The sequence below is a fragment of the Drosophila teissieri genome, chromosome 2R, assembly GCF_016746235.2.
Source record: "Drosophila teissieri strain GT53w chromosome 2R, Prin_Dtei_1.1, whole genome shotgun sequence".
Classification (NCBI taxonomy): Eukaryota; Metazoa; Arthropoda; class Insecta; order Diptera; family Drosophilidae; genus Drosophila; species Drosophila teissieri.
The window spans coordinates 17,368,931-17,393,950 of NC_053030.1; the positions used below are offsets into that span (position 1 = coordinate 17,368,931).

Genomic DNA, 25,020 nt, shown 5'->3' on the forward strand with positions numbered 1-25,020 from the left:
GTCGCATACTTTTGGGCCGAGCATGCTGAAATAAAATTTAAAATATTTAAAATTACCATGATTAATTTGTTATAAAAGTTGCGGTTCTTCCTATGGTTTGCTGTATAATACTTATAAAATGAAGAACTTGCATGCCATACAAATAATTCTCAATATTTAATCTCGATAAAATAAGTGTTTATTAGCGAATTACCAATGAACTCAATGGCCAGAATTGAGGGCCGCCAATCACGGGGATTACGCGAACAATGGCAACCGCAGCAGCAGCAGCCGCGGCAACTGCAGCAAGTGCCGCAGCAGTGGCAAGTGCAACTGCAGCTGCTTGTGTGCTGCGGAAATGAAGTGCCGGCCAAATGTTGCAGCGAGTGCACGCAGCAAACTGCTGCGTTAAATAAATAAAATTACGCGCAATTTGCGGCTTTTTTCGGATCGGCGGCGAGCGGAAATGCAGAACGGAAATTACATTACAGCTGCTGAGTGCGCACAAAGCCGCCAGTGCGTATACGTAATGCGAGGCCAACCAGCGATAACACCATAAAATTGTTTAATAAATTGTTAATACAGCATTGTAAATACGCCATTGATAAATCGAGCCTGCCGCCCCCTTTCCCCACTTAACCACTCCCCACTCACCATTCCCCAAATCCCCACTATCTAAATGGCAACCGTGCGAACCGCAGCAGTTGTTCCTGTTTATGACACTAATTTAATACGAAATCAAACAGTCATCGCCATCTCGATAAGACAGCCGGGCTGGCATTTATTAAAGGCAAATGTAAATAAAATCATAATGACATTTCGCCAGTTTCGCAGGCACCACAGCTCTGCAGAGCAGCGATCCCGATTTCATGTTCAGAATGAGGTGCATGCATTCATTAGCCTTATCAGCTCACTCAACATCAAATAAAATGTTCAATAATAATAGATGGGGGCGGCATGGGAGGTGTGGGCGGGGTCGCCGAGTGGCAAACTGGATGATAATGACGGGATATCACATCAGGTTGAATCAATTGTCGCGTTGTTGGGTATTAACTTTCATTTTGTGACGATTTTCCCCTGACATCAATTGCTGTGAAAGCGGATTACTTGTCATAAAAATGTGCGCACCACAAAAAAAGGGAAATTTATGTAAGCGCTGGAAAAACGCTGGAAAAAAGGGGTGGGCAAACGGGCATTTCCTCATTCAATGGGTGCTAAATGCTTTTTGATACTATTATTATTGGACAGGTAGGATCATCAATGGTTGTCAAGTCGGGTGCGATGGAAATACTCTGCTCCAAACAGGCTAACCCATCAAATTGGATACCAAATGCCGGAACAACTTTATGGAGAAAAGATACAAGTTGAAGTTTATCCGTAAGTTTGGAAAAATAAGTATAAAGCATTAGCAAGGCAGTAATATATGATTTTTATTTAAGACTGCCTTTTTTGTGTTTTAGAGTATGAACAAGATCCAATTGATTCAAATCAGTCCCACATCTTCTAGTTTGGCACATTTAGTTGCCTTTTGTTGGCGAATCAGCATTGAATATAGAATTAAGTGTTGGCTAGACATTGCATTAGCTTTTGAAAACACATCGAATTCCGGGGCTCATGCGGAAAGCATTTCCCCATTTGGTTCGAGGATCTCCAGAGCCCACAGGTCGCCGCTTATTGGTTCAATGTACCTGAAGGACACTTTTCCACATGCAACAGAAAATGAGAGGGCACCGCGTGGTGGTATGAATTCCTTAATGCATTTCCGTTGCGCAATTGAAGTCGGCCAAGGGGGCAGGACTGTCGGTGCTATGCACGCCAGCCAATAATGTCAACTTGTCCGCTGCAGTGAAGGTCTGCAGGGTGCAGGGGGAATTGCAGTAGCAAAGCAGAGGGGGGTAAATCAACTTTGCTTGCGCATAAAATGTAATTTATAAAATGTAATATAATATCAACAGCACACAGAGAGAGCGGAGATTGCGGAGTGGGTGGCGGTGAGTCCTGTGGGTCATCCCACAACAATGCCATAATGTCAACTGCTTTTTGTCCTTGCGGCTCATTCTGCTGGCGACCGCCTGCTGCCGAGTGGCCCATCCTTCTTGCCTCCTTTCGCAACCCAGGAGCATTTATTTTATTTCATTAAACGCAAGGACACTGAGCAAAACTGAAAGGGTACCGCGCAAAGCTGAAAAATGTCCAAATATATTTTCTGATTTAATCTGATTTTCTTATATATTTTCAATATATAAAAATAATAAATAAAAATAATAATAAGAAGGTATGATTGTTACATTTTGCTCTCTGTGCAAAGTCACTTTTGGTCTCGTTCTCCCTGCGCCTGAGTAGCTTGCCCTCTCGCTCTCGCTGCAGGAGGTCCTTCGGCGCATCCTTGTGCCTTTTTATTTGAGGGTAATTGCAATGCTAGCTGGGCAATTTTAAATTTTATCATTGCGCCCGCATCTGTCGCTGACAGATTAGTTAGTTGCTCCTCTTATCCTTCTGCTGTGCCTTCGCATAGGTCCTTGCTGCCATTGTGTGGCTGCCATAATTTTGTCAAGCAATTACTCATTTACATAAATACGCACACGATGGGGTTGCAAAACATCAGATCAAATAACTCTTTAAGACCAAGTTCGCATTTCTTACAATATTATATCGTAACGTATGTACTCGTACTCGTATATTCACAAGTGCGTGTTTGCCTTTATTCACGAGCATGTGCAAGTAATATTTCCAATATGTTTGCCAAAGGATTGCTTTTCTGAGCTGAAAATGCAAATCCATTATGCCACAACGTCCTCGAGTAATGCATTGGGCAAACTTTGAGCCAGGCTTTTCGCATTGTTTGCGCTGATTTCTAGCCATTGTTAAACGTATTAGGAATGTGTGTATAGGCTCAATATAATAATGGCCTCCGTCTGGCGGTCTAAAAGCATCTTGAGGTGGAAAATTGACTGAGAAAACAATATAATGGACCAATTTGGCCGCTCCTGCTGACCTTTCAACTGGTTTTACATTATTTAATAACGAAAACGTAGTTCTTATGGTGGCAATCACATGAATACAAATATTCATCAAACACCGATGGGGTAGTTGCGCTTTTATTAAAAATCTTGAGTAAATTACAGTCATCATTGGGTAAGCCAAATCAAACATTTCCTGCACAGTCATTTGATAGACCAGCAACTTCCATTTGGTTCGCCTTTTTTCCTTTTTGCGGCTCTTGGTCCTTTGCCACTCGAATTCACTTGATTACAAAGTAATTTATTGGCAAAACGAAAAGTCACAGAAGCGGCAGCAGCAACAAGGACCTGGATAAACAAGGATTTGTCTCAATGACAGACCACCAACCTCCCAACCGCCCACCGCCGCCCCCTTTAACCTATCCGCTGTGCATACGAAATGCGGCAAATCCCAAAAATCAACAAACAAATGAAAAGAAAATTCAATAAAATCTGAACCGAATCGCAGAGGGAACTTTTTCGCTCTTCTCTTTTTTCGCCCTGGTTTGGAGGGGAAAAACTAATTACATAGAAAAGCTGGAAAAGCGTCTGGCGGTGGGCGTGTTGGGTTCGAAGGGCCACGCCCACTCCATACCAGCAGCTCGTCTCCTTTAACTTTTCATTTCTTTCCCTTGGCATTTTTCCGTCTTCACTTTTCGCACATTGCGTAAGGCGCATTTAATTACGTATGCCAGGCAGGAGTTAGGATCCTTACCCACTTACACACTTCACCCGCTACGTACAGTGATACCTGCACATAAATGATCTAAAGGTTTAATTGAAAAGATACGAATTGTGATACATTGTAGGTTTGTAGTTAATTTTATTGGTCTTACAAAGTAAGGTAATGCTTTCAGTATTGTGACACAGAATGAATGAAGTGGATTCATATAAAAAATATTGATGTCAATATAAATTTAAGTGAGTTAATAACAGTCAGAAGTGCAATTCAAGTGGGTACATTACTGAAGTATCTACAAATTCCAGGAATAACACCTAGCATGCTGAGCTGCACTGTAGCTAACCGAGCTCAAACAAAAATGCGAATAAAATTAATTATTTTGTCAGTTGATATGGCGAGTCAAACTGCTGTTAGCGCCTCCCCAAAAGAGCATCCTCCCCCTCTCTCTCTCCCTTTCTCTCTATTTCTCACATCCTTGCAGGTCCTTTCGGTGGCTGCCGGTCTAGTGACACCAGCAAAGCCGCAGGACACGACGCGTCGGCCGCCCGCCACCTGCCGCACACAAAATTGGCATGTTGTGTCAATATAGATGGCAGACTCCGTGGCCTTTGGGGTTCGACTTAGCGACCAGCTGAGTTCGCCAGTTGAAAGCCCAACGAAAAAAAAAGGAAAAAGGATGATAAATCCTGGTTGTCCTTTTTTTGGCTGCATGCCCGCGGTCATGTTATTTTTTGCAATTTGAACGTTGTTTGCGAATGCCAGCCAAGCTGTGTTAAGATTTTGGGAGTGAGCAGGGCATTCGCACAGAATCCTTGGACAAAATGCTAAATCATCGAGGGCATTTTTATTGCTATTGCAATTGCACATAAACTGTGTTGATCTTTGGCCCTTTGATAGGTAATAAATTCTTGTCTCAGCAGTTTAGCATTTTGATTTTAGCCAGAATATATCGACTTTACTCTTAAGCACTTTGTAAGTATTCAAGTGCTTTAAACATGCCAATCAAGTCCTTACACTCAACAAGCTGCCGGCAAACGCATAAATGCATGTATTAAAATATTTCAATAAGCCAATCGCATATTCAGTACATAGTTTTTGCCAATTTTTATTTACTCATCCTTTGAGCCCCGAACTGTTGGCATTTTGCGTTTTTTGTTAGCAGCTTAATGAACCTGTCCATGGCCGCCAAACGGCCAATAACAAAGTTAAAACAAACAGCATTCTCCACCCCCTCCCTGTCTATCCCCCCCCCAAACATACTCTCCTCACCAAATGCAACAAAAAGAAAAAAAGAAATGGTCCAATCCAACCAACCACAGGTTTCCAAACAATTACAGGCAAATTGCGTTGAAATGAAATTTTCAACGTTTCGATTTTTGATTCTCGTTCTGGTGTCTCTTCCCTTTTATTAACGGCTACACTTTTTTTGCGGCTCCGACTCTCTGTTGAGTGGCCAAAAAACGTTGCAAAAAGAATGTTCATTACAATTTCGTCATAAGGCAAAGGCCAAAAAATGGGTAAAAACAAAAAAATGGGCAAAAGACAACGCACAAAAGTGTGCAACGCTAAATTGCGGCCCAGCTAAATGCAGAACAAAGAAAAAACAGCAACAACTGCAGTCAGACAAAGATTAAATGAACGCTAAACTGGCAACAGCGAAAAAACAAAGCCCAAAGGATGGGCTTTTTTCCACATGCAGGGGATGTGTGAATGGAGACGAGGTCTCTGCCAACAGCGGTGTGTACACACTCTCACACACGAGGCAGCCAGTGCTGCCAAAGCCAGATTTTATTCATTTTCGAGGGACTTCGAGATGCAGATGGTTATAAGGATTAACTGAAGCTTCAAACCGATTTAGCTGCAGATTCTGACCCATTTGAAGCAAATGTTTTTTTTGTATCAAATATTCTCATTTATTCTCATTAAGAAATAAAATGTTGTTTGGTGAAAAATGCACAACTAAAGCTGCGGTTTTACTCAAATCAACTCTCCTTCTTTGTAATAAGAAACTCAAAGATTATAAACTTAAGAGTATTGAAAGTGTATTCAAAGTATATCATAATATAGCTATAGTATGCATATAGCCAACTGATCAGTGCCATCTGCACATGGGCTAATCTCTGGGCGTTGATTTTTTGTTGCAGCTTTTAGACGCAAACGTTTATTGCATTTAGTTTTCATTTTGCTCGCTGCCGCCGAAGCCCAAAAAGGGAACTCAAACACAAAAACCCCCACCCACCTCCAAAAACCAAATCCAAATCCCCCAAAATGGAACCAAAAAGCTAAAAAAAAAAGGAAAAAATTCAGCTAACGAGAAATTGCACTTGCCTGTTGGCCTTATAGGGGTTAAAGGGGGCGTGGGAGTGGGCGGGACTTATTTGCACATGCTGGGCGAAATTTAAGCGCTTTTAAACACAATTGTTATAAATAAACAAAACAAAACAAAAAATGTAACAAATTTCATTTCTGCAACGTTTTTGTTTGAGTTAAAATTGTATGCAAGTTTTTGTACACACTTACACACACATATGGAGTCCTGCGTTTTTGGACGTGTGTGTGTATGTGCGGTTGGGCAAATAAGGAAATTTACAGCACTTATGCAAACTCACACAGATGCAGCCGCCCTCACACAGACACATGGCAATTGAATGCAATTTTGCATGAGATATTAAAAAATATTTTTTCGTCGCTTTTTGGGCTGCCAATTGTGTGTTACATTTCCGTGGGGCTGGGCGCCTAGGCAAGGGGGCGTGGCAGGGGCGGCAAGAGGAGCCATTGGCTGCACTTTTTATTTTATTACGCCTCCATTTGCGGCTGGGCCGAGCAACAATAACAAATGAAAACCGTTTTTAATGAAATTTTTGAACAAGTTTCCACCCACACCCCTCTCCCCTGGGCACTCATAACGCGAGTGGCGGAAAAGTGGGGGGTGAGGGAGGGGTGCACTGAAAGAAAAGGAAATGCAATGTCATTTTGCTGATCGTAGAAAATGTATAAAAAGTTTAATGAGTTAAGTTAAAAAAATTTATATATTTCTCGAAAATTACAAAAGTAAATCCCTCATAAAGGCTTTATTTCAACAAAAGCATATGGTAAGTTGTCATAATTTGGCCAAGTGTATGGGCGGGGGTCGTGAAGAGATTGCAATATGCAGATGCTCTGATGAGCCTTCATCAGCCTTTCATTTCCGACCATTCGAGGCTCAATTGTTCCTCATTTGCCAATCTAGCCATAAAACTGCTAAAAACTTCTTTTTCTTCTTTTTCACACTCGAATGGAGGGAATGCTTTCAAGGGTTTTTCTTGGGCACACGTTGGCACAAAAGGTGTGTGATTACAATTGTTGTTTGCCCGACCGCCGCCCCCGGGCCACGCCCATGCGTCCACATATCAAGCGCCTTATTGTTGTCGCCCGAGATTCGAATTCGCATACGGATTGAGATTCAGGTTCAGATACCCAGTTACAGATACAGATACAAATACAAATACAGATTTCCATCCAGAGCCACTTGGCAGTTGTCAGACTTTTGTCAGTCTATTTGTTTGTTTGGCTACAGTTTTGCATAGTGGCAAACACCCTCGCATATTCATATAGGGATATGTGAGCATTATCCATTGTCCTCAGTGTCCTCAGTGTCCTGGCCAAAACGGTAGCCACTCGCCCATTGTTCGCCCGACCAATTTTTATGTAATTCAAGTGCCCAACAATGCGACAGGTAATTTCCAATGAATTCCCCCTGGTCTTCTGGCCACATGTGATTGCCCATCTGCTAAAGAATGCATGTGAATGTGCTGGGAGGTGGCCAGATCTGCACCACAGAATAGAACAGAAGCCGAGCCGCATAATTATCGGGAAGCCCTTTGGTCGGTTCCCAGTCGTTTGAAGTGAGCAGCGCAGCTCCTTAGCCGCTTATCTTGGCCAGAAATTTGCCCGAATCCATATGTCCTTTTCATGTGTGCTTTAATTTGGCCCAGAAAGAGTGTCAATTTACCACTAATATGGCATATGTAGACCAAATAGAATGCCTTACTCGGAATACTTAAGGGCTATCAGAACAGGGGATCTGGAAAAGTGTGCCAGGAACACTCGTAGATGGGAAGTCTTCCGGTTTCGCAGAAAGTACGGCTCAAATCGCATCTTTGGCCTCGGGGCCTAATAAACGTGGCCAATAATGTCGAGCGCAAAAATGCTGGCATATAAAACTGAACTGCAGATATTTATATATGCGGTTTGAGTCGCCCCAAGTGCCTCAATTCAGCCGCTCCTGCAATATTAGATTATGAAACCAAATGTCAAACAAGCCTTGGCCCGTCTCCTTTCGCAGTTGTTTGATTACGTCCACAAACAGTCAAGGATATTGGATAATTCAAGCCACTACGTTGGATGGGGGGGCTCTGTCTGTTCTGTGCCCAAATGTATCCGTATCCGTACCGACTTGTATCTGCATTTGTATTTGTATCTGAGCCTGTGTGTGTGTGTGTGTTGGCTGAATTGCGGTTGCTAGCCAACCTCAGCAGTTGCTCATTTGCCGCCGCATATTACATTTTGCCAGGCAGCAACGGCGCGCTTCAAACTATTGCAAACTATCTGCAGCTGAAGGAGTTGGGAAAATTGACTGCCCCGGATGGAAATATATTAAATTGATTAAGGACATTTATGTAATGCACAGTTGCTTAATGTTTTTTGAGGATATCGTGGTTCTAGAACATGAATGCTTATATAACCGTAATCTTACAATTCAAATGCGTGATATAAGATCTTAGGGAATACTACTACAAGCTTTTATGCACTCTTAACTATTTAGTATTTCAGGATGGTATTTAAAAAAAAAGCACTCATATAATTTGCCCACTAAGTTCATAATAAAGCTAATTAAAATTCGCAAATCCTTTGTGCCACTATCCCATCGAGTACCGACCCCATGCCCCGGCTAATTGCAAAAGTCAATCGTTTTTCCGCCCCCTTGAAGCCGCTTCAAATGTTGTCAGTGGCAGGTATGAACTGCGCCCCTTTCCACGGTGGCAAGTTGGAACTCAAAATTAAATATCCCAGCTGAAAGAAAAGCTATCAGCTCACCACTAACCCCATGTTCATCCTTAACCCCAACCCCCCACCAACCCAACCGCCCAAGCCTGTAACCTGCAACCTCCAACCTCCAGGACATCTTCCATTTTCGCCGTGCCTCCGAGGAATGGAAAGAATATCCGGTAGACAATGGCAGGCAGACTGTAAGTAGACGAAAACTTTTTAGTTGGATTATGTGGAGGGTAAGAATGAACGCACACACACACAGATACTCGCATTTGCCACCCATTCAGCTACTTTGCACCCACACAACGAGCGAAATTCATTTTATTACTTTGATATATTAGATTTAATGGTTAAGAAAAATGTTGCCAACAGCATCTATCCCCCGCCACCGCCCCCGCTCAGCTTGTGCCCCCACACCCACCCCCTTGGGTCTATTGTGAAAAGTGGGTGTTTGTGGGTTGTTGTCGTCGACGCAGTTAACCTTATTAAAAGGTGAACACAGTCATGGCACCAGAGAGAATTGCCACAATGTGTTTACACGCAGCTGCTGCCGAGGGGGGCGAAGTGGGTGGCATGGGCGGAGTGGGTGGCATGGGTGGAATGGGTGGTTGGTTGGATGGACTGCTGGTGGAGGGGGTAACACGATAATGACCTCGTTGGCTTCAGTCCTCCGAGTGTGAGTGAAACGACGGGACATCCAATGAGCTTTCACCAGCGATGCGCATGTCCCGAGAGAATCTCTCGGTTGCAGAGAATTCTGCGAGAGAACTCGCAGCTGGAGGATATCTTGTGGCCCCCACTCTCCGGCCCCAATTGATGTGCTAATTTAGAAATTACAATGAAGTGCAGTCTTCAATGAGTTTGAGTTTGAGTTTGGCTTTGATTCAATTTGTCATTTCACACTTGGCCTAAATGGCTTTCGGTTACAAGAGGTGGGGTTGTAAGAATGGCTCCTACAGCAAAATTAATTGAAAGTGTCGAAGAGCACAGACAAGTTGGACTTGGATGGGAAAAGGGGTTCGGAAATGCGACAATATTGATTCTCAATTATTTACACTTAGGTGCAAGCAATTTATAATGTTCAGTAAGACAAGTTACAAGCATTATAGTATTTTAAAATATTTTACAGATGATTTCTTAAGAATACTATTTAGCATGACTTACTATTTCTATTTTCCTTTCTCTCAATCAATCATCTAATGTTCCATAATTCTTGTAAATTGGCGCGTCTTGATAACAGATTACATAACGAGTTACAGCTACTTAAGAACTAATTCCCCGTATCGGCATCGCTCACATCTCGATCCCGATGCCAAATGGGCAATCAGATTGCCCTTGGATAAAAAAGGGCATGTCCTGGGCTGGATTGAGGATAGAGGATAGAGGATCGGCAATTAGTGAGGAAGCAGCCTTTTTTGGCTGGTTAGCAGTCCTAATGAGCCGGCGATTACGACTAAGTGCGCTGATGATGCTGCATAAAATTTTCAGTCGGCCGTCGTGCATTATGCATTCTACATTAGATTACAGATAGATTCGGGGCTGAAGATCTGGGCAGGTAGGCAATCCTAGGTTCAGAGTGATGCCCTCGCCAGCTCTAAATTAAACGAACGTGCAATCGGATTTCTGAATGAAATCTGCATAGGGAATGCGTCCTATGAAAATATGATTAAGCGCCTCGGCAGACTAACCCTAATCCTGTGTCCTGTGTCCTGCGTCCTGCGTCCTGTTGAGTCCAGTGTCCTGTGGCGTCATACATCTGGCACATTAATGAGTCCGGTCAACGCTTTGTCCCGCTTACTTGTTCAAGTTTTCGCGGAAATTACGTGTGCGTGCACTTTTCCCGATTTTCCCGGCTGAAGGTGCCGCGATCCTTGGCTTTGTTTGGGTTCGGGGCACAAAGGAATTGTGTAAGTTTCGACAAATTAGAGAACATAAATCCCTGTCCCCGGCTTTGTTATCATTGTAGCCGGCGTTTTAGCTCACCACGCATCCTTCGGGCATTAGATGGTTTTTTCGGGAACCACTTTTGGCCACTTTTGGCATCCTTTTGTTATGCAACCTGTGGGTGGACCAGGGTTCTAGGCTAAATCTTGGACAGAGAGCCCTGTCTAAACTGAAGCTCAACGCAAATCCCAGATCTAAGTGGGTGATTTAAACAAGGCTGAGCTATTTTCGCTTATTTAATCGTAGCAAAACCGGGCTATACATATTATAGATCCCTTTTGGGTAGTAACATATAATTTTCATCATTGAAAGAGAGCAGACAGCAATTGGGATAGAGCTTAACTACTTCTACTAGTTGATTAAATATATAGTCCATATATATTTTACGATAAATTCTTTGTAATAATAATAATGATTTCAATACTCATTAGTAAAATCAGTTTCGCACTGTACCTGATATTTGAAATTCAATACGGCCAAGATCCTATGAGCTGAGATCAGTTTAATCAATGAACTTAGGGTTCGATCCTGCCACAACTCCTTGCTAAGTAAAGGGATTCATTGATCGTTTGGCTTGTTCAATGAAACCACGGGCTCATTCTCAAGATCGCGGGAATCCTAGCCATAAATCTATCGCCGAAATGGAAGCGGAACTAATAAAAGAGGTCCTGGCAAATGGCCGACTTGATTCAGGTACCAGGTTGCTGGCAAACCCGTGAGTGGTTCAACCTGTTTTGTGATTTGTGGATGAGCCGGGCAACGGGAGGGAGAGGAATATACTAAGAGAGAGAGAAAGAGATATATAGGAAGAGGGGGAGAGGGTGAAATAGTTTTTAACAAGCGAAATTTGTGAAATAAACACAATTAATGAGCAAACCATGTTAGTTGCAACTACCGAAGGAGATTGCACGAAAGAAGGGGTATGAACGAGTAAGGTGGCAAGGGAAAGAACTGGAGAGATTTGATAAAAGAGAGAAAGAGAGAAAGAGAGAGAGAGAGAGGAGGCCAACACCCCTAAGCCAAAACCAAAAGCTACCTGCAACCCAAACTCACACACACCGAACGAGCCAACCCAGCACACAGATACACGGCACTGAGATACTGAGATACTGGGGGAAACTACCCCGACAGCAGGCGAGCGAGGGAAAGAGAGAGAGAGTGCGCGTGGGAAAGAGACGGCTGGCATGGCAGGACATGGGCGAAAGCGAAGGATTGGAACTGGGATTCGGATTCGGAATCGAGAGCGAGCCTCGCCCATTTCACTTGCAAGCGGAAAACAGGCAGCGTATTTAAACCTACGGGCCGCAGGAATCGCACTCAGTCGGTGGTTGTTGATCGTCACGAGCACTACTCGCACTTAGTTCACTCGATTCAGCTCATTGTAGTTCGTCGCAGTGGCTGTGCGTTCCGAATCAGAATCAATTCGTCTAATCGACTAAATTACGCGATAATAGCAATTAATTAAACAATTTTCGAAACCGTGCTCATTAACTACTGTGACAATAAACCAAAAGTTGCCAAATCGAAAATCCTGAAAATCGTTGACAAAATAAGAAAACCAACGTTGAGCCAGTGAAGTAAACCATCTGAAATCCGCACGGTTCGCGAGCAGCTCTCCCGGTGGAGCTATGATGACCACGACGACCTCGCAGCACCACCAGCACCACCCAATCATGCCGCCAGCCATGCGCCCCGCCCCCGTTCAGGAGAGTCCTGTCTCACGCCCCCGCGCCGTCTACAGCATCGATCAGATCCTGGGAAATCAGCACCAGATCAAGCGCAGTGGTGAGTTGAAAAGTACCAAATTAACATTGGGGATAAACCAATAGATTGTAAAAGCAGGGGGTTCCTTTTTACGAAAGTCATCGATTGCCGTCGGCGATCTGCAGAGTTTTCTAAATGTATCACATTGAAAGTTGAAATAAAACACATCCAAGATACATTCAGTAAATAGTTACTTCTGAACAGGATTTAATTTTCGTAAAGAATCTTAGTATCCCTTTTAAAAAAAAGTATTGTATTTCGTTCCGAAATCTGTGTATAGATAATTGCTGGGCTAGACTGGGATATTTCTAAGTCATTCATTTAAATGGATGCATCTGTAGCATGAATGGATTAAGAGTTATGTAGTCAGCATAGTTAGTTAATTATGTCTTTAAAACATTCAACCCGCACTCCTTAGACATAATGAAAGCATCCTGCAAACGATACAACTTACCACCAGCTGGGCAAAATATCTCGTTAGACTTTATGCAAAGCCAATGAGCTCCCCCCAATTTGGTGCTCCAAAGGCCGACCCCGCCTGCTCCACTGACCACATCAAATAGACGCTTTCGCAAAGGAGACGGAGCAGTGGAGAGGCAGAGTGACATTGCCATCCATATCATATGCAAATTGCTCGCAAGGGACATTTTATCATAGTTGGCAAGTGATGAGGGCAGGGCAAAACTTTCCGGCAAACACCGAACTCGGGGACTCCACCCCGAGAGCAAAAAGAAAACATATCATGACAATGGGAGGTGCTCGGCATGTCGGAACTCTTGTTGTGGGCGTGGCCAAGCTGCAGGAGGCAGTTCGCCCAAGGATCTGCTCGAGAATAAAAAGCAGGCAAAAAAAAAAAACACTGTATCAAAACATATCTGGCCGGATATATCGCATGGAGAGCGGGGAAGAGCAATTGCGTCATTAGACCCGTAATTAGATTGAAGTCCTCGGAAGTGGAGAGGAGGAGAGAGGGGAGTGGTGGAGGCTCGAAATTGCCTGGCAGGATTGAGAGGAATCACGGCACCCATTGGTCCACTGGTCCAGGTTGCAATTTGGCGACAACGAGCGGCGTGCGCACCGCAGGACACTGCATCCTGTGAGCCTCGTAATTTGATGCTCGCTGGAAATTACCTTCTTGCCACAAGGGGCTGCGTAAATGTTACGAAATACGATAAGGATACAACCAGGACACGGGCGTCCTGCTGAGCGGGGACGTGTCCTGGTGCCATTGTGAATCCGATTAATTTGAGGTTCATTAAAGTTTGATTACACGTTTTGGCTTGGCTCGAAAAGAAACCGTTTTGTGTACTCACAAAATCGTTTGCCTTCATGTTTCGTGTGAAAGGATATTTATATGCCCGGTGCAAGGGGGGTAGGGTGGTAAAACTTATTCTGGCTTTATATTTATTTGTTATTGATTGCCAAATCAATTTGCGTAGCTTTCGAGCACTTGAAGGATTTGAATTTGGTTCGAGACTGCCGAGGAAAAAAAGGGGGTTAAAATTCAGGATATAACTACTTCAGCCACAATTGAATGAACTTCAATTTCTGCAGCTGCCGTTTGCCATTCGATTCTCGAAGTCAAATGCGAAACTTTTTTATTTCGCCACTCTCGAGTTCAATGCGAAATTGTTTAACTTTATTTCCCTGCCACTTTTTTCCGCAGATACTCCCAGCGAAGTGCTGATTACGCATCCCCACCACGGCCATCCGCATCACATCCATCATTTGCACAGCAGCAACAGCAACAGCAACGGCAGCAATCACTTGTCGCATCAGCAGCAGCAGCAGCAGCAGCAGCAACACCACTCGCAACAGCAACACCATTCGCAGCAGCAGCAACAATTGCAGGTTCAGGCGAAGCGAGAGGACTCCCCAACGAACACGGACGGCGGCCTGGATGTGGATAACGACGACGAGCTGTCCTCCAGTCTGAACAATGGCCATGATCTCAGCGATATGGAGAGGCCGCGAAAAGTTCGAAGGTGAGTGCAGCAGCGACAATCCGCTTAGCAGATCAAATCGTATTTACCCATTGTCGGGCTATTAAAAAACATGCCAACAAAAGGGGGAAAACTCCTATACTCGTACCAACCATCTAACGTGCCGCCCTTTGCCTTTGCCTTTCCGCTGATTTTTCACAGATCTCGCACAACATTTACAACATTTCAATTGCATCAGCTGGAGCGAGCCTTCGAGAAGACCCAGTATCCCGATGTTTTCACAAGGGAGGATCTGGCCATGCGATTGGATTTGAGCGAAGCACGCGTGCAGGTAATTGAAAATGCTCTTCGATTCACGCAATTATTTTCGAATTAAGTTCAACTCCGTTGCGCCAATGTATCTGTATCTGTATCTGCCATCTAACGATGCCATTCAGGCTCTACTTTTAAATATCGCAACGTCCGCTAATAAGCGAATAAACCACTTTCGGAGTATGGGAACTTGAATGGCTAGATAAGAACTGGCGAAACAATCGCCGAACCCAATTTGTAAATGGTCTTTGAAACACTTAAGCCCCACTTTGTATACAAACACGGTTAGTTCTAGTCGGAGGAGGGTTGAATCAAGGGTGACGCGTCCTTTTCCATAGGGGTTGGCCCAAGGACATTAGATATTGTGATTTTCCAAATGATTAAATTGGCCGCGCTCACATGGTGTTGGTGTTGGTATTTTTATTAACTCTACTTTCGGGTAAACAATTAAAGTGGCTTTGGGTGCTGGCTGTCGGCAGGACACGCGGCTAAATACACCCGACTACACATGTAATTAGGGTGTCCTTTCGCCTCGAATCGCATACGATTTGATTTCAGTTGTGAAACGCTTTCAAACACTTCACATCTGATTGAGCGATTCGCTCAATTTCGATGTTGTTTGTTGACAGGGACAAAAAAAAGAGGGAAAATACAAAAGTGAAAAAAAGTGAAGAGATTGTGAATGTGAAACAACTTGACCTAAGCACTCACATGGGGATTACCCGCTTCGAATACAAATTGTCCGTTTCACGGTCGTCATCCGCATCCTCACATTCTCACATCCGCATATCCGCATCCGCATCCTGCGCGTCCTTGCACTTATTCGTATCTGTTAGCAGATTAACTGTAATTGGTCATTGATTCGCATATGCAGAGCGTTTCGGGCACTCGAATAGTAACCGACTTAGAGCTGCCCGATTTCAATACGTTATATTTTCGTTTTTTTTTTTTATTTTCCATCGCTGAGCTGCTGATAGATACAAAGTATCCAAAGCGTAATCCCCGCTTGTTTTGGGGTTGGTAAGTGGGCAATTATTTTCGGATTTGCATGCTCGTTGTGTGGGGCATGCGGAAAAAAAAGGAGTAACCAGCGACTTAACTCCCGGGTTAAGTCAAATTTGTATTGTAGAGTTGGGGTATCACATGCAAATGCAAATTTGGAAAGCGAATTTGTATCAATTTGGAAAGGTTTGAAACAAAGCGTTTTCAAAGCCTTAATATATCCCTTTCTGATATTCCAAAATAATAAAGCGACATCTTCTCACACATTTTTTAAAGCACATCATTTCTGAGTTTAGAAACCGCCTCTTACAGTTTTTGCGACAGTTTCTCCTCTCGTTTTGATCGCACATGTGTGATAAATGCTGAACGGATATCCGCAATTCAACTTTTACTGCCTGGCTGCTCTGGCACAGTGGTTTAAGTTGTTGCCATTATAATTGCTGCCAACTGACAATTAAAAAGCCCACAAAATCGCACACTCACACACACACACAGCACTTAAAGGGGAATGGGGGTGGTGGGCGGTGGGTGGCGTTTTCCCAGCAGACACACACAGGACACAGGACACAGGACAATAATTGGCAGCAATTATAGCAAGGAAATCGTTGCTAATTTACTACTCGCTCAACTGCACACATTGTTGCAGATTCTGGGTGGCTGAAGAAGGGGGTTTCATCTAAATACAGGGTGTCTATAATTGCAGAGCCTCCTCCATTGTCTCGAATTCATCTGTGCTCGGCACAGACAGTTGTCAAGTGATTTCAATTTACAAACAATTAATTTTGCCATCAAAAACGAGAGCCTCGAAGCTCGGACTGAAAATTCGTCGCCCCCAAATGGGCGGAAATGTATGTGCAGCCAACGCCTATTTTGTGGATGGCCTAGGGGGCAAATTTGCATAGGGGTGACATTTGGGTGGCTGGCAGTGTTTGGTCCACCCCAAAACCCAAGCAAGTGTCGAAAAATGCATAAGACACCCTTTCACCCGAAGAGTGAGACAGACAGACGGAGCGACAGAGAGCGTTGCAAATCAGAGCAGAACACTTCCGATTGGATGCCATTGTATTTGACCTCCCCCGTCCCCCGTCCCCCGTCCGCCTCCACGACGCCCAAATCCTTTGGCTCAGACACTCGAGGCTGGAGGAGGCAGAAGGACCCGTCCAAGGACCAAGTGCCTGCAACTTTCCGAACTCACCGATTGATAGATTAGGAAATTGTTCGGTTTCTGGTCAAAGTCAAGGCAATTACAAGTCGCTTGCCAAGGCGCCAGTTTTGTAGAACTAATCACGTTTAGATGGCATGTTACCCTTTGCAAAGTAATTTCCAAAAAGCAAGTTATAAAAGCAAATTCCTCTCTTGGATGGCTGCTATTTCTGCTTTATCTGTGTATAATATCTTAGGTAGTGCTATCTTTTTCATTAGCTCTTAGCTTATAATACCTCAATTTCGAGGGCAGCAAATTTGCATACTTTCAACTCCAACTCTAAACTCCCTTCTTCTCGTGCACTTGCAGGTGTGGTTCCAGAACCGTCGGGCTAAATGGCGCAAACGTGAGAAGTTTATGAATCAGGACAAGGCCGGTTACCTGCTGCCCGAACAAGGTGAGTTAACCACCCCCTCATCCCATCTCACCTCCTCACCATCTCACGAATCCACCCCATCAAATCCCAGCCATCATCCACCACCCACAGCCCACCCAGCGATACGCATTTGATTTGTCCGCAAATTGCCAAATTACGTGTGCAACATAATTAGGAATTATGTCGCTTGTGTCACCACCACCACCACCCTCTCTCTGTCTCTCTCAGACTTTGGACTAACGAAATCGCCCTTCTGCCTTCCGCTTTCAGGTCTGCCGGAGTTTCCGCTGGGCATTCCCCTGCCGCCACATGGACTTCCGGGCCATCCGGGCGCGATGCAGTCGGAGTTCTGGCCGCCGCACTTTGCCCTCCACCAGCACTTCAATCCCGCTGCAGCCGCTGCCGCCGGCCTGCTGCCCCAGCACCTGATGGCGCCCCACTACAAGCTGCCCAACTTCCACACCCTGCTCTCCCAGTACATGGGCCTGAGCAATCTGAATGGGATCTTTGGCGCGGGAGCAGCTGCAGCGGCGGCAGCAGCCTCCGCGGGCTATCCGCAGAACCTGTCGCTGCACGCCGGTCTCTCGGCGATGAGCCAGGTGAGCCCGCCCTGCAGCAACAGCAGTCCGCGCGAGAGTCCCAAGCTAGTGCCTCATCCCACGCCGCCCCATGCCACGCCCCCAGCGGGCGGCAGCGGGGGCGGCGGTCTGCTCACGGGCGGACTGATCTCGACGGCCGCCCAATCGCCCAGCAGTGCGGCAGGAGCCAGCAGCAACGCCTCCACTCCCGTTTCCGTGGTCACCAAGGGCGAGGACTGAACGCTGTTCCGTGATATTTGGATTCGTTATGTACATATATAGATACACACACACACGTATACTTGTAGATATATAGTTTTATTCATGGTCAGATAGCCCACGCACTGTAAGATATTTGCAGCTTTGTCTATTGCCAAAGTTAACGTAGTCGTAACACCTAAAGAATTATCTATCTGTAAGCGATCTTCGGGCGTACTTAATGGTAGTCTATCCACTAAGGAAAAGTGTCGAGAAATAAACGATATGAAAAGAAACTGGTTGCGTTTTATGGGTGGCTGGAGTAGTGGTTATGAACTCATACTAGTGATATATTAATGATTCGTTAAGCAGGATGGAACATGTCTAAATATATCAGAACACAATCTAATTCAAATTCTAATGGAATATAGTTCTATTTATCAAAACATATTCGAAAGGAAAGAACATGGTGTTTATCAATTTTTTTCCAAAAAGAGCTATAAAGATATCGCCATGTTTTAAAGGATTCGCTTTTAAATAAATGAATGAAATGAATTTTATAATAAATTTCTCTTTCCAAGTCATCTTAAGTTATGGAATTTCTTGAGTACGCTCCTTATTAACTGGTCTTTCCAATGCTTGCTCCTTGTTTGTAATATTATGATTTTCAATGCCAAAATTAATCTCCCGGTCAACTTCCGTTAACCGAAACACTTTTATAATTTTCCGCAGCATACTCCGCTCTCCCCGCCGCGCGGCAAATTAATCGCAAAAAGTTGTGTACCTTAAGTAGGGCTTATGAGCCTGCAAAGTCCCATTATAAATCGCTCAAATGCTACAATTGATTGTGTACAAACTCGACTCGACCTTTCCTTTTGCCAGAGTCAAATGAAAGCGATCTTGGGCCGAATATCGGGGATATTCGACGACCTACCCCGACAATGGGAAGGGCCAGAGTTCAAATCGTATAATAATCTCGATATTATGTCAAAATTGCCGAGCGCAGGAAATGTTGCATAACATGTGAAGAGCAGGAGCCCAAGGAGCACAAGGAGCCCAAGAAGCCGGAGAGCGGAGAACAATGGGAATCCAGAAGGAATCTATCGCATTGTGCCAGACAGCCGTGAGCCGTGGAGGAAATGCAGCTCTATGGGCTGGATGTGTGAGCCGAAGGATTTGCAGGCGAGTTCAAGTGGTGGTGGCTGCACAGGAACCAGACCAAGTCCTTTCATTCGGGGCCGCATGCAGAGCTAAATGCTATATTGATATCTCGTAATTTGTGCCATAATTACTTTTTAATAATTTCGCACAGCGCTCGTCCTCGCTGCAGGATATCGCATTGTGTGCGCGATGGCCTCAAATTTAATAATAAATCGCCGTCAAGTTCCTGTTCCAGTTCGATTCTCTCTAGATTCGCACTGAGATTCTCACTGAGATTCGGATTCGCATTTGGGTTGCAATTTGATTACACTTACCACTCTCGGTGTTTTGGGCATGGGCGAGGTCAGAGCCAAATTCCCTGCACAAATAATGATGAGCGAAATGCGCGACTTAACGGATTTGTCGCAGTCAAAAGGATATGCCCGAAAGGACGAAGCATCAGCAGGACCAGTCAGCACGACGACGTCAAAAGAAGCTCTCATAAAACTCATATGCAATTGCCTTTTGTGGCCGTCCTTTGTGTACAAGGTAGCAGAAGACATCCGGCGAATGGAAGGTCCTGCCGGGGAAATCATACCCTTTCCTATCTGAGTCCAATTGCTTAAAATGTAAATAGTTTTATATAGAAATCAGTTCAAATCAAAAGGGATAATAAGTAAATACAACGAATATGTCTGGAAAATTGACGGACTTTAAGTATATATATATGTCTATATTTTATACAGCACTTAATATTCTGTTGCAAGGACTTTAGATATTTTACCAATGGGCTTTGAACTGTTAACTTTAATCATCAACAGCAAAGCTCTTAAAAAACGTGTAAATACTTAGAAATAAATACGCAGAAGAGTATTCAATTGGCACAGTACTTTAGAGTCGCCTTTCATCTTGTTTCTATCAACGAAAATTCAATAAGTTGAAGTAGATCTTTTATTTGTGCAAGTGTTTGGCCAAGAAGCAGTGGTGGGTGGCCAAAAGGTGGGCGGGGTAAGTCGTTTCGGGCCACCCAAAATGTCCTTGTGTGTGCCCATGTGTATGTATGTATGTGTGTGTGCCCATGGAATTTCATTCAGTGTGCAAATGCAGCGCATCACTCTGCGGGCTATAAATATATGAAATTTATCAAGTGGTCCTTCGAGTTTCGCATTTGTGGCTCTACGAAATTGAGTGTCGAGGACCCGGGCTTCCTCCAATCCCTCCATTTTATTTGCGCCCGGCTCAGTGCAATTTCACCTTGTGTTGGCACAAATTTTTTACGAGCGCCCAAATGCACTTCAAAATGCCCAACACAATGGTAAACGAAAATCAATTTCGTCCTCGACACTCGAGCGCATTAAAATGGTAACAGTTTCGCCAAAACAAAAAGCTAGCAAGTGGACGCGATATGAGATGCTGACGGTGGGCGGTGCACTTGAAAAACTGCCAGTATTTTCGACATATAAGTAAATGTATATAGGGGCATATACATATATACGTGGGTATACATATATAAGTATGAAATCCCGGCGTAATGAGCGACAGTTGAGGATGCAGTGAATACAGCGGTAATTAAACAAGTTAAATCCGCTCAACAGACGCTTAAGAAAGATTTCACCTCGCTGCGGAGCATCGCCTTTCGTCCTGTTCGTCCTGTTTGCCGCCGTATTTTCATTTCATTTGGCACAGCTCGTTCGGAATGCTCGTTACGCGCACTTAAAAAATTTATTTCGCATTTAATTCATCAAAAGTTGACAGCGAAGTAATTACGCAGATTGTCTGACTTTCTGTGGGTGGGAAGATTGCACAAGGAATCTGCCTAATGAGCGCCATTTTCATGGCATTTCCAGCCAATGCCGCACAAAAAAAAGGACACAAAAAGGACACAAGGGCGCTGCATAATTGCTGTAATTTGTGACCACTTAAGAGGACATACTATATGCCGACAACTTGTCTGAGAAGTATCAAGTGTCCGTCGATCGGCGATCGGCGATCTTCCTTTCTTTTAAACATCGAAGGGAAAATAAACTATGTATAAATTGCCAACACACCGCAACATGCAATTGCGAACGAAAACATTTCCGACAGGATATTAAGGATGCTAAGTACGCTGGCGACAACAGGGAAACCCGATACTTTTGTGTCAACTGCTCCCGCTCCAGCTAAGTATTTCAAAGCGAGCCGACCCAACAGATCCCTTCCAGCTGAGACTCCTCAGAAAGGTGAGCACACACATTCTGCCGAGGATTCCGGCCTGCTGACTTCCAAATGTGGCTAAGCTGTGCCTAATTTTATCGACTGCCAATCGCCGGCCAAAGGACTCGTCGTCTCCTTTGGCCGCGACTAAAGAAAGAGCAGTGCCCCGTGGTTTTTGTTTGCCGATTCTAGCCATAATGGTTTCACGGTCGATTTGTCTGATGCGAACTCCGGGCAGTTCAGGTAGAACTCTCCATATAGAGGCAGCTGGCTTGGGATCCTGCAGCCAATTGTGTGCTCATTAGCCAATGGTCTACCTCGGCCAATTGTTGTGACAGTTGTATGCCTAGTTTCTGCAAATCACCATTTTATTTCAATCATTATAGATATATAAAGTTATTTAGCAAGCCAAAATGGCGAGGTCATTATATACACTAGTTTCCTGTGGTAAATATAATCGAAAACCAACAGCAGCATAACATAGAAAACCCAACGAGCTGCAATGATCGATAGCTATATAATCGCCTTTATAGCTGTTAACCAGAGCGCATAGTCGTAACTATAATAATAAATTAAATAAACAAACAAATATATCAAAACGAGCTCAGCGCACGGATAACGTAGCTAGAAAGAAATACTATTAAATTAAGTTAATCAAATGTGTGCGCTGTGAAATTAGCCAGCTGCCGGCATTCGGATTGCTTGCATTTCCACCTTGCCGCTGGCATTTTCCGCTCACGACCACAGGCTCATAAATTATATTAATAAAAAGCCAATGGAAAAGGGAACGAGTAGCAGGGGGTGGTGGTGGTGGACCCATGTGTGTCATTGCTGTTAAACATTGTTTACATTTTGTTTATTAAGCGACGCGGAAAACTAGCGACATTCGAAGCAAGTTGGGGAAGCGTGTTGCCAACTATATCGGGTCACACCTGACTGCCAATTCGCTACCCTTTTTGCTTAGCCGCCTCTATTTGATTTTAATTAAATTTCCGCAACTTTGTCACAATTTGTTTGTGCTTTCCAGCCCGAGTCCTTTTCTGGCTTGCGTGCTCCTGTTGTTGTCGCCCCCTCAGCTTTGTTTGCCCAGCTCGAGCATGTGAATGTGAAAAGTTCAGCCAGTCATTAATTGCCAGGCCAACACCTTCACTTCTTCGCTCCTTGGCTCCTTGGCTCCTTGGCACCTCGGGCAGGTGTCACTCGTTACGTTTGTGACGTGAAAATTTCGACGATTCCTAGTAGTCCTCCCAAATGAGTTTTTTACCCAGTCGACTACCTTCAGCCAGCAGCATTTCGTCCTCCGGCTCCCGGATGTCCTCCAATCGCTGCAGGACCTGCGGCACGCGGGCCAGATGTGTTCTTTCTGAAATAGAAGAATATGAAAACTCAAGTCAAGGAAAGAAAAAACACAAACAGAATATTAATAATAGTTTCTAATCTACTATGTATGCATTAAACCCCATCTCTTGATACATCTTTAAATCACTTTACCTAAACATAAACTAGTAGTCTCTTGTATAAACTATGTGAACAATGACTTCACCTATTTCCCATTAAAAAGCCCTTTAATCCTTTGAAACCCTCTCGAATATTATAACAATTTTATAGTGCTCACCCAGTTCCTCGGTTATAGAGGTTATTTTTGCCAATGGATGGTTGTATTCCTCCATGTCTGCCATGCTGAAGGTGCCTGAAATGTAGTCCGTTTTGAATTTGTTTTCCTATTGAAACGAAAAGTATTTTTTTGTGCGACTGGAAACGCGATCTGACGGGGAAGGCAGTGCCTGCCTGGGAATCGATATAGATGTTCGATACTTTGATTCCGCCATTCGACTGTCTATTCTATTCTACTCGATGTCCCTTTTCATTCAAATACATTGTGTGTGTGTGTGTGTGTGCCAATTATTACGCCTGATTTAATAAACTCAATGAGGCTCTTAACTGCTCTAAGTGGCTGCTAATCGTTTTGGGCAACGAAAAAAGGCCAGTGGATGGCGAAATGGAAATGAAATTGTGCGACACTTCAAAAGGAATGGATGACAATTGGAGCTCCAGCACCAGCACCATCTACAGCTCCAGCTCCACCAAATCGAGGAGCAGCCAGTCATTCAGTCTTCACTGCCATCCGGCATCTTCTGTCTGCTCTCGTCTCGTCTGCCGATGGAGCTGGATTCTCGCTAAAACCCACCGGAAGCGGAAACGCGCCGCAAATTGCAAAGTTTGAGCAGCAGCACTCGGCTCTGCTGTGTGCACGGGAAAATTAATTTCATCTTCGATTCTAGCATTCTGCGGCGGGAAATTGGCAGCAATTTTCTTTGCACTCTTCGCATTTCCTTGCGATTATAATAAATGCGAATTTCCTCGGCCATTTCCTCAGCTGTGCAACGGCTGCGAATATAATTTTTTATATGTATAAAAAATGAGGCGTGGCTTGGCGCGAAAGTCCTTTGTTTGAATAGCCGTCCGCATTCATGAACTCATATTTCGATGAGCGGAGCCATTTTTGTATTTATTCCAGCTTCGTCCTGCCGAGGATTTTGGTTTTATTTTTTTGCCGCTTTCTGCATGAGCATTTTCAAGGACATGACCGAGAATTCAAGTGCGCGGCACTTGAAATAACAGAGAAGTATCTAGGAGAGAAAGGCCCAGTCAAACAATAAGGCAGTGTGAAACTGTCATTTGTGCAGTGGAAAGTAGAGTTAAATCAGGCGCATAATTACCAGGACTCACGTGTGAGCATGTGTGTGAGTGTGAGCGGGCTTAGGACATGTGAAAAGGTGAAAGGTCGAGGGGATAAGCAGTGCGAATGTGTGTGGGATTCGAGGGGTTTTCGAATGCGGCAGCTTATTCAAATTGCTAAATGCTCGCCTTATTTGTGCTAATTTGTGGGCAATTTTCTAATGGCTACTTTTCACACATAATACGCGCTGCGTGCTAAAGTGTTTCTTAAGCCAAAGATCTCGGCAAAGTACTTGAGATAATACTACTTCGTTTCGTTGCCCATCCAAAAAAGGTAATCCTCCTGCACGGCGGTGGTATGGACTTGGGTTTCATCTTTTTTTGGGGAGGTCAGCAGGATAGCCGGCGTTCCCCTCAGATGGAACCAGGTCTATTAGAGTCAATTAGCGAGCGATTATATTCACTGGCCGGTGATGGACCATCCCCCATTTCAATCAGCCCTCCTGCATCGCTTTAAAGTCATTCAAAAAATTTGCACATAAATTGCGTAAAGTGCACATTTTTATTTTGCGTTTTTGTTCTGCCCTAACACGTTTACACGGCCTCGTCGAGGTCCTGGCTTCCTCGGCCAGAGGTCCTGTTTCTGTTGCTCTTGCTCTTCCTCTTGCTCTTGCTCTTGGTGTTGCCGTGTTCCTGTGTTGCTCTGTTCCAATGGGCTGCACCCTTTTGCCTGTTCGTAAACGGCAATCACCCCCCAGTAAATGTCCTTGCATATATGTGTGTGTGTGTGTGTGTGAATGCATCACCATCACCCCTTTATGTCTGTGTGAGTGGGCTGTGAGCCGGCTTTCCTCCGCTCCTTTATCGTTTTTTTTTATTTGGTCAGCAAAAGCGAACATTGTCAGCCCAATTTCACACAAAAAATGCAATCAAATGTGACGCTTTTCATTATCCTCGCGATTTATACATTTTCAGCCAGTCAAGCGGGGCTTTGCA

General features: G+C 44.3%; 2 protein-coding genes across 2 annotated transcripts; one reads left to right on the forward strand and one right to left on the reverse strand.

The window, feature by feature from the left end:
- The first annotated feature begins 12,109 nt into the window (after positions 1 to 12,109).
- Positions 12,110 to 18,054, forward strand: LOC122614047 (homeobox protein orthopedia). Its single transcript, XM_043788509.1, has 5 exons — positions 12,110 to 12,420; positions 14,066 to 14,384; positions 14,544 to 14,673; positions 17,170 to 17,257; positions 17,507 to 18,054. The coding sequence occupies exons 1-5, from the start codon at positions 12,264 to 12,266 to the stop codon at positions 18,052 to 18,054; spliced, it is 1,242 nt and encodes a 413-aa protein (XP_043644444.1). The 5' UTR covers positions 12,110 to 12,263.
- Positions 18,055 to 22,184: 4,130 nt separating this feature from the next.
- LOC122614268 lies at positions 22,185 to 23,138 on the reverse strand. Its single transcript, XM_043788806.1, has 2 exons — positions 22,961 to 23,138; positions 22,185 to 22,708 (listed from the first exon to the last, which is right to left on the reverse strand). Exons 1-2 carry the CDS (start codon positions 23,022 to 23,024, stop codon positions 22,581 to 22,583), a joined length of 192 nt encoding a protein of 63 aa, XP_043644741.1. The 5' UTR covers positions 23,025 to 23,138; the 3' UTR covers positions 22,185 to 22,580.
- Positions 23,139 to 25,020: the final 1,882 nt, after the last annotated feature.

Bases quoted from the DNA above. Each gene is read 5' to 3' on its own strand.
- LOC122614268 (XM_043788806.1), bottom strand. From the start codon at position 23,024: ATGGCAGACATGGAGGAATACAACCATCCATTGGCAAAAATAACCTCT. The intron at 22,709-22,960 runs GTGAGCACTATA...CTTCTATTTCAG, and splicing joins CTCTATAACCGAGGAACTGG to AAAGAACACATCTGGCCCGC.
- LOC122614047 (XM_043788509.1), top strand. From the start codon at position 12,264: ATGATGACCACGACGACCTCGCAGCACCACCAGCACCACCCAATCATG. The intron at 14,674-17,169 runs GTAATTGAAAAT...GTGCACTTGCAG, and splicing joins TGAGCGAAGCACGCGTGCAG to GTGTGGTTCCAGAACCGTCG. The intron at 17,258-17,506 runs GTGAGTTAACCA...TTCCGCTTTCAG, and splicing joins TTACCTGCTGCCCGAACAAG to GTCTGCCGGAGTTTCCGCTG.